This window comes from Malus sylvestris, chromosome 8, assembly GCF_916048215.2.
Source record: "Malus sylvestris chromosome 8, drMalSylv7.2, whole genome shotgun sequence".
Lineage (NCBI taxonomy): Eukaryota > Viridiplantae > Streptophyta > Magnoliopsida > Rosales > Rosaceae > Malus > Malus sylvestris.
Window position 1 is genome coordinate 4,660,437 of NC_062267.1, and position 12,889 is coordinate 4,673,325.

A 12,889-nucleotide genomic window follows, 5' to 3' on the forward strand; every position below is an offset into this window, starting at 1 on the left:
AAACAGTTGTAAAGGATTGGATGATGTAATAGTTAGTCGAAATAGTTAGTTGGAGTTTGTTACTCAAAGCTTATGAGCTAAGTCCTATAGTCAGCTATATATAGCTATTTGTAAACAGATCGTAAAGTCAGTGCATTGAGATCAATACAAAAGCTTCGTTCATTCTTCTCTCACATTTCTCCTCTCTGTAAAACTTCATTTCCCGATTTGATGATTGTTCATGATCTCGGCTACTTCTTCAATGTAGTTAATAAAGTCAACAATGAATTCATGGGCAACAGTTCCATTGACACCACGGAAAAGAATGGGGTGGTAATTCTGTAAGAAATGACAGACAAATTTATCATAAAGAGGAAATTTAACATAGAGTATAACCATAAGCTCAATTTGTAAAGCAAAACAAGAGTGTAGGAGCAAAGTGGAACCTCCAAGCGTTTGGCCATGCAAGGTTTCATTCAGAATTGCTATCTTTGATGCATCGTTGAGTCCCTTGGACCCCATCATGGCTATGTAAGTATAAGAGATTGGCAAAATAAGTGCAGAGCCCCAAGGTGCGGCAGATATGGTTCCGAGTGGCTGAGACTTGTCGAGGGCAGGAGGGCCACCGGCCGGTAGATACCTTGAGTACAATGGCACAATTTTATTTTTTTTGTTTATATTTTCCTCATCCCCAAGTCAAGTGCAAGAACTCTCCCTCTAGTGTGAGTCCCACAATTTCTTACCATGGACTTCACTCGATCCTGACCGTTGATTTGGTGTGATGAGATTGAATGTGGAGGTGTTGGACATTCAACTGTTGGGATTGTGATGATGATGGTGTTTTATGGCTCTTTGAGACCAAAAATGGCATTTGCCTTATGCAAGTGGATTTCCCTCCATCTTATATGTTCATTCTTCAAATAGTGATAAGATAGTAAGAAGATAAACATCTTTCCTTTTGTGCTGATTGTGTATTTATAAATTATATATTGTGTGTTTAAGAAATTGACATACGTAACACATGTGTACTGAGAATGAGACTACGACGACCGTAAAGTATTTGTTTAAATGGAGGGGTGAAACAAAACATAGAAAGAAGAAAAGTGGGACTCACAGCTATTTTTTTCTTGTTGTGCAAATTTGGTATTTATGATCTGCGTATCATATAATTCAAAACTTGACAGCCGTAACGTATGCAGATCTACGTCCTGAAAATACGACGAGTGTAAAGTGTTTGTTGGAATTGGAGGTGTAAAATAAAACATGCATTTATTGTGTATTTATGAATAAGATATTATGCATTTAAGAAGCTGACAGACGTAACATATGCGTACTGAGAACGAGAATACGATGACTGTAAAGTATTTGTTCAAATGGAGAGGTGAACTAAAACATTCCTTTTTATTTTGTGTAGACTTTGTATTTATGATTAGTAGACAACTATTCTAAGCCATTAGATCAGCATTAGTGTTTACTTAAGTTTAATATGTGACCTCTCTCACATTGTAGACAAGAAATTTGATATGGTAGCTCCCACTCTGCTTATATATAGATATAGAGATACATATATATATATGTGTGTGTGTGTGTGTGTGTATGATCAAGTAAAATACTTACATTGGCATCTACAGTTTGAGGTTCTTTATATTTCTGAGGAAAAAATAGAGACTCTCTTTAAAGTTACTCATAGTAGAGTTAACTCTGAAGCTAATACTTTCTTCCATCACGTGTGTGGCTTTTTTTTTTTTTGGTATAGAAATGATAGGATTTTACGAAGTATTTTAATAACCAAACATTAAACAACCACAACAAGTCACAATGAGCCACGTCTTAGTATTAACCTCAATACAAATATATATTGTATTTGCATTCGTCAGAGACATCCAACTAAGTGGAGATCAAATGTCATTAGATCAACTCATCGTAAGGTGTTGCAATGTGGTTTTTAAAGTTCAAGTGAGGGAGCAATGATTTTGTAATTCTTCCTAAAATCTAGATGTCACATATTGACATTGACTGTGACATTAAAGGTCACATATTGACATTGACTGTGACATTAAAAGTCACCTTCTCAAACTCATTCGTTTGACAGTGAAGCTATATTACATTAGATTTTTTTTTTTCAAATACGCTTCTGACAAGAAGACGACTAAACTAATACAATGTAAGAAAGAGATTTAAACTTAGGTACAATAGGATCGGTGCACTGCGGTGATCAACTGGGGAAAAAACCTACTGAAGAAGGGCAATAATAATAGAACATCTGAGTTGCAATTAGCAACACATGTTATTAGAAAAGATAATCGTCATCCTCATAAATAGGAAATGAAAATGTCACCAGATATAAAGGGCTGAATTGAAGAAATTATATACAATGAGGGGAGTAAGAAGAAATTATGATGATTTCATAACACATATCCATGACCAGACTCTGTGTTGAGCTCAATGCACTGAGGTGAGGAGACTAAGGCCCCGTTTGGTATTGTTTTTTTTTTTACTAAAAATTGCTTAACTTTAAATTTAAGCAGTTAAAAAGTGTTTTGGTAAAAGTAAAATATCCTGCTTATTTTAAAAGTAATGTTTTCCAGACAACAACTTGTAAAAGCAGCATGTAGGTTGCTTTTAAAAGCTGCTTTAATAAAAAGCAGAGTTGGTTCTTTAATAATTATTTTCAATTGTTGTAATACCTTCATTAATTTTTTTAAATGACATTGTTTAGCCTTCCACACACATTCTATCCCTTAGAGAACAAAGTAAATATCACCTACCACTACAAATACTAACCTCACACCTTTGTCACCACCACCGCCATAACCACAATCTCCACCACTGTCATCACTACCATTACCGCAACCGCCACCATTGCCACCACAACCACAATTGCCATTACCACTATCATTGCCGCCGCCGCCGACACCACCATATCTGCAAGCACCACCACCATTACCATCACTGTTGTCGTCGCCCCCACTCCTACTACTACTATGTCCATTTGTGATTGTATACAATTATATCACTTTTACATTAATTTTTACCAAACGCTTTTGCGTTGCTTTTCATACTCAAAGCACTTTTAAAATTCAATTAACCAAACGCTCATCAACTTTATTTTATAGCTGATTATTCTTAAAGTATAGTAGAAACAGTTTTTTTTTAAAAGCACAACAATCCCAAACTGGCCCTAAGTAGTGGCTGCTGCTTGTTCCTCCGCTGCCTCCGGTTGAAGGGTGCATATGAGGTTACGGTCACCATACACATTGTCAACGCGTCCTGATACAACAGTTAACGAAATTCAATCGTCAATATAAGCAATCAGATAGCACCAAAATGAAAGTATAGCAAACACTTAGCAACTTCCATGCCATTGTAGTTTATTTTTGGCGTAAATTGCGTACCTGTAGTAGGCCAGAACTTGGAAGAACGGAGCCAGGAAGCGGGGAAGGCTGCATATTCCCGGGAATATGGCTTTGTCCATGCATCTCCGATGATCAGTGATGGCGGGTGAGGAGCTCCCTGCAGAAGGAGTTCAAAAACCATTTATATTTAAAATGAGTAACTGATAGTTCTTGGAGGAGAGAGATGAACAGAACTTTTACTTTAAGGACGTTGTTAAGAATATCAGCTTTTCCTTTCTGAATCTGAGCAATCTCTTCTCTGATGGAAATTAGAGCATCCCAAAACCTGTCTAACTCGGCCTGCAAGCAAGAAAAACTAATATACTTTAGCTCGAAGAAAAACATCAGAGAAAAAAATTAAATGAAATCTTTCTGTTGGGGTGTACCTTGCTTTCACTTTCTGTTGGATCAATCATGCGAGTGCCAGGAACTGGCCATGACATTGTTGGTCCATGGAACCCGTAGTCCATAAGACGCTTGGGGACGTCCCCAGGTTCTATCCCAGCAGTATTCTACAAGGAAAAAAGAAGCAGCAGAGTTCAATTAGAAAGAGATTGAAAAAGCGGACAAATCAAGGCAAATGCTAAGAATATAAGGAAAACTAATGAAAAGGGCTTGAAAACTTTGAGTTTTAATGATAAGGACAAAATAAAAGGTAAAGTGAATAGTAGCAGGTTTGATTTTTTAGTGTAAAAATGTGGTTTTTCGTTAAAGTGAACAGTACCGTGGGCTTTTCGTTAAAACTCCCAAGAATATAACTTAAATCCTTTCAAGTCAACAATGAATTCATGGGCAACAGTTCCATTGACACCACGGAAAAGAATGGGGTAGTAATTCTGTAAGAAATGACAGACAAATTTAGCATACAGAGGAAATTTAACATGGAGTATAACCGTAAGCTCAAATTGTAAAGCAAAACAAGAGCGAAGGAGCAAACTGGAACCTCCAAGCGTTTGGCCATGCAGTTTGCATTCAGAATAGCTATGATGATATCTTTGATGCATCGGTGAGTCCCTTGGACCCCATCATGGCTATGTAAGTATAAGAGATTGGCAAAATAAGTGCAGAGCCCAAGGTGCGGCAGAGATGGTTTCGAGTGGCTGAGACTTGTCGAGGGCAGGAGGGCCACCGGTAGATACCATGTGTACAATGGCACAATTTTTTTGTTTGTTTATATTTTCCTCATCCCCCAAGTCAAGTGCAAGAACTCTCCCTCTAGTGTGAGTCCCACAATTTCTTACCATAGACTTCACTCGATCCTGACCGTTGATTTTGTGTGATGAGATTGAATGTGGAGATGTTGAACATCCAAGATGGTGGTGTTTTATGGCTCTTTGGGACCAACAATGGCATTTGCCTTATGCAAGTGGACTTCACTTCATCTTATATGTTCATTCTTCAAATAGTGATAAGATAGTAAGATGATAAACATCTTTCCTTTTGTGTTGATTGTGTATTTATGAATAAGATATTGTGTGTTTAAGAAGTTGACAGACGTAACACATGTGTACTGAGAATGAGGATACGATGACCGTAAAATATTTGTTTAGATGAAGGGGTGAAACAAAACATAGAAAGAAGAAAAGTGGGCCTCACCGCTATTTTCTTTTTTTTTTTGTTGTTGTGCATATTTGGTATTTATGATCTACATATCATATAATTCAAAACTTGACAGCTGTAACACATGTAGATCTGCATACTGAAAATACGACGAGTGTAAAGTGTTTGTTTGAAACAGAGGTGTAAAATAAAACATGCATTTATTGTGTATTTATAAATAAGATATTGTGTGTTTAAGAAGCTGACAGACGTAACTCATGCGTACTAAGAATGAGAATACGACGATTGTAAAATATTTGTTCAAATGGAGAGGTGAAATAAAACATTCCTTTTTATGTTGTGTAGATTTTGTATTTATGATTTGCGTATTGTAGAATTTAAAACTTGATAGCTGTAACGCATGTATAGTGAGAAGGCAACTATCCTAAGCTATTAGATCAGCATTACTAAGTTTAATATATAATCTCTCTCGCATTGTAGACAAGATATTTGATATGGTAGCTCCGACTCTAAAGTATTTCATTAAGATACTCATTCTATAAATGGACTATTAAAAAAACTATAAAAAAAAAGCAAGGAGATGAAAAAGCTTGTTACGTCTCGAATTGAGGACAGTGAAAAAAAATAACCTCGTGGTCAGTGTGAAAAAAATGAAAATAAAACGAAAATAAACTTCTATTGTACAATAAATTTTGAAACTTTACAAGTGTACAAGAATAATAAAAATATTATGCCGCTTTTCTAACACAATTTCTGCTCTTCTACCATTTATTAATTTTGTATCGAATATGTAAGGTCTAAAATGTATAAGGGGAAGGACATAAGTTTTATCAAGGATAATTGTCGAGACTAAACCAACACATAATTCAATCATATTTCATGATATCAAATATCACCAACATAAATTATATTTCATAAATACAGCTTAACTTCATTACAGTGACAATTTATCTCAAATGCCAAAAACCTGCCTTTTGCTTGATAGTTTGAGTAAAGGTTACAATACTTTCTTTACTGTTGCTCACATTTCTTGTAGTGAACGGAAGCGAAATCAAGGTCCTTCCAAGTATATCTCTTGGACTCTCCAACAACTCATCAAGAAGTCGCAATCGGATGTGTTCGATGCAAAGATTGACAGGCCTATTGAGCCTGCATGTACGACCAACACCTTCGATCAGTTGCTCAAGATCTTCAAGTAGTAGATTGCATGCTCGCATACGTTGCACAGCCTTGCCTTCGTTGATTACCATTAATTATTTGTTTCTTATTTAGTATTTTCAATTAATTTTTGTGTTCGAGATTTGTTATATAGACATGTTTTCAAGTTCTACAACATTCAAAACATTGTTGTAAATGTCGGCTTTTCCTTTCTCAATCCGAGCTGAAGACTTAAGAGGTGGCTGCCGCTTGTTCCTCCACCGCCTAAGGGTGTAGATGAGGTTGCCTTCACCACACATATTGTCAACACGCACATCCAGATACTGTATAGCTATCAACGAAAATCGTCACTAAAAGTAATCAGAACAATACCACACTGTACATACCTGAAACTCCTCCAAGAAATTGATATCTACGCTCACTAAAAAACCTAAGACATAAACTTGGTCTCCACTATTGAGAGTTCATAGTGGAGACCAAGGAATGAATGATCATCCTTGAATGATCATCCATCCACGTTTTTTAATTAGTGACCAAGGAGTGAATGATCATCCATCCTTGAATTTGGATATGTTTTTATTATTTTAATCTCAACCCTTAATATCAGATCCAAGGGCAAATGACTATGAATTCTTGGTCCCCAAGTAATACAAGGTCAATACTCCTATGATATTGTTTTCTTATTTATCAATTTGTTCCGAATATTATGGTTTTTTGGACCAACTTGGAAACCCTTGCCGCTTTTACTCATTATATTTACATTGCTAGACTTTCTTAGTTTCTCAATTCTTACCTTCCAGTTTGTTCTCTTCCCTATTCTCAATATCTTCACGTCCAACTAGCTCTAGCTTTCAGAAAACCCTAGTTTTTTTCCTCTCGTCTATAACAGTTTCTTCTGTTTCCAGCTAAACCCTAGCTTTCATAAACCCCTAGTTTTGTTTCTTTCGTTTAGTCAAGGAGAAGTACAAACAATGAATCTTTCAAACATTCTTCAAGAAAAGACGAGTATGTTCATCAAGAAGTTGAGCAAGTCCCAGTACTCCAAGAAAAGTTACACAGCTTTAAGCAAGCCCCAGCCCCCTAAGAAAGGTTATATCAATGTGTACGTTGGACAAGAACGAAAGCTATATCAGATTCCTTTGAAGTATCTCTTGGATCCAACTCTCCAACAACTCATCGAGAAGTCGCAGCCGGATGTGTTCGACTCAAAGATTGACGGGCCAATTGAGCTTGCATGTACGACCCACACCTTCGACGAGTTTCTCAAGATCTTCAAAAAGTAGCAGATTGCATGCGTGCGCAGCCTTGTTTGATTAATATTTGATTATTTGTTCATTTTTTTGTACTTTGATTTAATTTTTGTATTCGAGGTTTATTAGTTATTGATTCAGATGCACAAAAATTAACGTTTTTGTACAGCCTCTCAACCTCATCCGTTTGACGGTGAGGATAAATAATATACATTGATTTTTTTTTTCAAATATGTTTTCGGCAATCGGGCGCCTAAACTAATCTAACGTAAGATAGAGATCCAAACTTAGGTGCAAGAGGGCCGACGCACTGCAGTGCCCAACTGGGAACAAAACCTAATGAAGAAGGGCAAAAATAATTACAACATCTGAGTTGCAATTAGCAACATGTTATTAGAAAAGATAATTGTCATCATCATAAATAGGAAACGAATGTCACCAGATATAAAGGGTATATTGAAGAAATTATATACAATGTGGGAGTAAGAAGAAGAAATTGATGATGATTTCATAACATATCCATGACCAGACTTTGTGTTGAGCTCAATGCACCGAGCCGAGGAGACTAAGCAGTGGCTGCTGCTTGTTCCTCCACTGCTTCCGGTTGAAGGGTGCAGACGAGGTTACGGTCACCATACACATTGTCAACGCGTCCTGACACAATAGTTAAATAAATTCAATCGTCAATAAAAGCAATCAGAGAGTACCAAAATGGAAGTATAGCAAACACCTGGCAACTTCCATGCCATTCTAGTTTCTTTATTTTTGGTGTAAATTGCATACCTGTGGTAGGCCAGAACTTGGAAGAACGGAGCCAGGAAGCGGGGAAGGCTGCATATTCCCGGGAATATGGCTTTGTCCATGCATCTCCCATGAGCAGTGATGGCGGGTGAGGAGCTCCCTGCAGGAGGAGTTTAAAAACCATTTTTAATTAAAATGAGTAACTTATAGTCTTGGAGGAGAGAGATGAGCAGAGCCATTACTTTAAGGACATTGTTGAGAATATCGGCTTTTCCTTTCTCAATCTGAGCAATCTCTTCTCTGATGGAAATTAGAGCATCACAAAACCTGTCTAACTCGGCCTGCAAGCAAGAAAAATAATTACTTGAACTCGAAGCAAAACATCAGAGAAAAAATCAATGGAAATCTTTCTGTTGGGGTGTACCTTGCTTTCACTTTCTGTTGGCTCAATCATGAGAGTGCCAGGAACTGGCCATGACATTGTTGGTCCATGGAAACCGTAGTCCATAAGACGCTTGGCGACGTCCTCAGGCTCTATCCCAGCAGTATTCTACAGGAAAAAAAAGCAGCAGAGTTCAATTAGACAGAGATAAAAAATGCGGACAAATCAAGGCAAATGTCAAGAATATACCTTAAATCCTCTCAAGTCAACAATGAATTCGTGGGCAACAGTTCCATTGACACCACGGAAAAGAATGGGGTAGTAATTCTGTAAGAAATGACAGACAAAATGAGCAAACAGAGGAAATTTAACATAGAGTATAACCATAAGCGCAAATTGTAAAGCAATACAAAAGTGAAGAAGCAAAGTGGAACCTCCAAGCGTTTGGCCATGTAGTTTGCATTCAGAATTGCTATCTTTGATGCATCAGTGAGTCCCTTGGACCCCATCATGGCTATGTAAGTATAAGAGATTGGCAAAATAAGTGCAGAGCCCCAAGGTGCAGCAGAGATGGTTCCGAGTGGCTGAGACTTGTCGGGGACAGGAAGGCCACCGGTAGATACCTTCAGTACAATAGCACAAAACTTAGACATCCAGCATGTAAGGAATTACATTGTTTCTCATGTAAACCAAATTGATTATTTCTGAGTTTACAGAATCGGTTGAAAAGCTTCAACGTAAAGAGTAGTTACCACAGGATGGGATGGTAAGAAGGGTGCCAAGTGCTTCTTCACACCAATAGGACCCATGCCAGGGCCACCACCTCCGTGTGGAATGCAAAATGTTTTGTGGAGATTGAGATGGCAAACGTCAGCTCCAATCCAACCTGGGCTTGTCAGACCAACCTGCAAGAACAAAAAGCTTGTTAGATTGGACATGCGCCAGCAAAAGAAAACAGCCTGCAGGGCAGAAACTGTTTGAATTTATGTTTCAAGGACATAACTATCAAGCATGGATAGGATAAGATACAGACCTGTGCATTCATGTTAGCCCCGTCCATGTATACTTGACCCCCGTTGTCATGAATGATCTTACATATCTCATCAATACCTTCTTCATACACTCCGTGAGTTGAAGGATATGTCACCTACAATTTGAAATATGGTCAAATCTCTCCGATCTTTTTGAAATGATATAAATCTTTTTTGACATAGGATTCTTACCATAAAAGCTGATAGGTTATCCTTGTTTGCTTCAGCAGCCTTCTTCAGCTCTTCAATGTTGATGTTTCCCTTGGCATCAGTTCCAATAGTTACAATCTTCATTCCACACATTGCAGCACTAGCAGGATTCGTACCATGTGCCGAGACAGGAATGATACACACATTCCGGTGGCGATCCCCTCTTGCCTACAGTGGGTAACCAGTGAAGGGTTCAGCATGATTAGTTACAAGGATAAACCTTTAGGTCAAATACTTTAATTTAAAGTGCTCATATTGAGCTCGACAGCAAAGGCTTGCTAACAAATATTAAAAAAGGGAAAACAAAAGAAGTAAAACTCAGGATTTCTTACAAAATGATATGCCCGAATAACCATCAGCCCAGCATACTCTCCAGCAGCTCCGGCATTGGGTTGCAAAGAGAAAGAATCAAAGCCAGTGATGGTGCACAATAGGTCACCCAAATCTCTGAACATTTCCTGAAATTTATTATTTCACAGCATATGGTATAAGATTTCTATTTACATGAAGGAAAGCAACGTAACAAAAAGAAATTCAGGGGAAAAAGTTTGAAACCGTTTAAGTTCATTCGTAAGTAAACATTTTTAACTACCTGATAACCCTCAGCCTGTTCTGTAGGAGCAAAAGGGTGAATATCGGTGAAACTAGGCCATGTCACTGGCATCATTTCAGTTGTTGCGTTCAATTTCATGGTACAAGATCCCAAGGGAATCATACTGTGGCATAGAGACAGATCCTTCGATTGCAACTTATGAATGTATCGTAGCAACTCATGCTCGGTATGATACCTAATAGAGAGAATGAATTTAAGTCGATTTAGTTTTCAAATAGTAGGCTGTGAGAGTTCAATCATCTGGAAAGGGACATACGAGTTGAAGATCGGATGGGTAAGGAATGTGCTCTCCCTCGTTAACCCAGAAGGAATTGCAGGCTGAACTTCTGGCGCAAGAGATGCAGCAGTGAAAGGGACCTGGAAATTAAACAAATTTCTTACTAAATGGATGCACTTCATAATAAATTGCAAATATCATCTTTATGGTAAAGATATATACTTACAGGTTTTCCCAATGCAAAAGCTTTGAAAAGCTTGTCAACATCCTCCAAGGTAGTTGTTTCGTCAAACGAAACAGTGATCTGAAAAGGAGTTAACTTTCAGTACCCTCGTGATGTAAAAACACTCCATCCTCTGTCCTCAGAGAATATTTAGTTAAATAACTGATGCAAGAGACAAAAAAAAATACTCACAGTGCTCGAGTCTACTACTCTCAAATTTAATCCAAGCTTGTTAGCAGCATCAGAAATTGCATGTACGTCAGCAACCTTAACCTTCACAGTGTCGAAGAAGGGAAGGCTCTGAACTTCCACTGTTCCAAGTTTCTTCAATCCAACTGCAAACGCCCCGGCAAGACCATGAACCCTTTGAGAAATGGTTTTAAGGCCTTCGGGTCCATGATATACAGCGTACATGGCAGCCATGTTTGCAAGTAATGCCTATAAAACAAAACAAAAAATATCCAATCAAATTGAAATATATGATTCCATCATTTGATCGAAAATTTCAAACTTTCAACAGTTCATCCCCAATAAAAATCATAAAACAGATCAAACAAAGAATAGTATAGTACCTGAGCAGTGCAAATGTTGCTGGTAGCCTTGTCCCTCCTGATATGCTGCTCCCTTGTCTGCATAGCCATACGCAGCGCAGGCTTCCCCGAGGAATCAACACTAACACCAATAATTCTCCCCGGCATCATCCTCTTGTACTCTTGTGAGGTAGCCAGGAAAGCCGCATGAGGACCTCCATACCCCATCGGAACACCAAACCTCTGTGCAGAACCAACAACAATATCCGCCCCAAACTCACCAGGAGGCTTCAACACTGTCAACGCCAACAGATCAGTTGCCATGACAACCTTAACCCCATTGGCATGAGCATTCTTAATAAACTCCCCGTAGTCCAAAACCTCGCCCTCAGTCCCCGGATACTGAACAAGAACACCACAAACATCACCGGAACTGTAATCAACATCCTTAAGATCCGCGGAAACAACCTTAAGATCGAAACCATCAGCTCTAGTCTTGCAAATATCAATGGTCTGGGGGTGGCAGTTGTTGGCAATGACAAAAGTCTTCTTCTTTCCCTTTTGGATGTTGTTACACATCGCCATTGCCTCCGCGGCTGCGGTTCCCTCATCGAGCAGTGATGCATTCGACATGGGAAGGCCGGTGAGGTCAGTGATCAAAGTTTGGAAATTGAGCAGAGACTCCAACCTCCCCTGGGAAATCTCAGCCTGGTAAGGTGTGTACTGAGTGTACCAAGCTGGATTTTCCATAATATTCCTCAAAATTACAGGTGGGACATGTGTGTTGTAATATCCCATCCCAATAAAACTCTTGAAAATCTGGTTTTTTGAGGCCAAATTCTTCATGTGTTCAAGCATTTGACTCTCTGTCAACCCCTCATCGAATTTCGGAAACTTCATCGATTCGAGTCGAATCGATTTGGGCACGGTGGCGTCGATCAGCGTGTCGAGGCCATCGAACCCACATAACTCCGCCATTTTAATCTGCTCCTCCGGGGTGGCGGAGTTATGGCGGCGGGGAAAAGTGTCGCTGCTTTTCAATGCGTCCACGGAAATCGACCGGGTTTGGAACCCGGCATTGTGGGACGCGTTTCTCGAGGGGAGCGAGTCTGATCTGGGATTCGAGCGCGTGAAGGAGCATGGGGAGAGTGAGGAGACGTACCTCGACGGTGCGTAGAGAACAGGGGAGGTGGAGGAGCTCAGAACAGAGCTCTCGTTCTGGCGGAACTGCTTGGCCTCCGAGACCAACCGCTTCACGAAAGCCCGGTTCGCCAGCCGCCTCGCGCGCTCCATGGAAGCTGAAAACGACTGCGTTTTGCAAAACCCAGAAAGCAGAAACTGGAAATGCAGATTGGGTTGGTGAGAAACTTGGAAAAAATATGATTTCAAAGTCTGTTGCTTTTTTTCTTTGTTGCTCTGTTATTCCATTGGAGTGAGTGAGACTACAAGTTGGGGGAGGATGTGCTTCTGTTTTTGATAAGCGAAATCAGTGGAGGTTTTTGTCAATATATAAATATATGAATATTTAAATATGAGCCGGATTCGTGACATCATTTTTTATACATTTTTTACAGACATTTTGTGAGATCTGGTTCGTATT

At 39.0% G+C, this 12,889-nt stretch overlaps 1 protein-coding gene across 2 annotated transcripts; it reads right to left on the bottom strand.

The window, feature by feature from the left end:
* Positions 1-3,063: 3,063 nt before the first annotated feature.
* Positions 3,064-12,779, bottom strand: LOC126631852 (glycine dehydrogenase (decarboxylating), mitochondrial-like). Of its 2 annotated transcripts, none has more exons than XM_050302039.1 (15): positions 11,332-12,779; positions 10,952-11,197; positions 10,763-10,840; positions 10,576-10,676; positions 10,299-10,494; positions 10,039-10,164; positions 9,689-9,874; positions 9,499-9,612; positions 9,218-9,370; positions 8,900-9,088; positions 8,715-8,792; positions 8,508-8,633; positions 8,326-8,424; positions 8,126-8,243; positions 3,064-3,249 (listed from the first exon to the last, which is right to left on the bottom strand). In XM_050302039.1, the coding sequence occupies exons 1-15, from the start codon at positions 12,580-12,582 to the stop codon at positions 3,161-3,163; spliced, it is 3,150 nt and encodes a 1,049-aa protein (XP_050157996.1). In that variant the 5' UTR covers positions 12,583-12,779; the 3' UTR covers positions 3,064-3,160. The 2 variants fall into 2 exon arrangements, with proteins under 2 accessions (XP_050157996.1, XP_050157995.1); XM_050302038.1 differs by lacking the exon at positions 3,064-3,249 and adding an exon at positions 7,699-7,996 and having other exon boundaries at positions 11,332-12,778.
* Between the last annotated feature and the right edge of the window lie 110 nt (positions 12,780-12,889).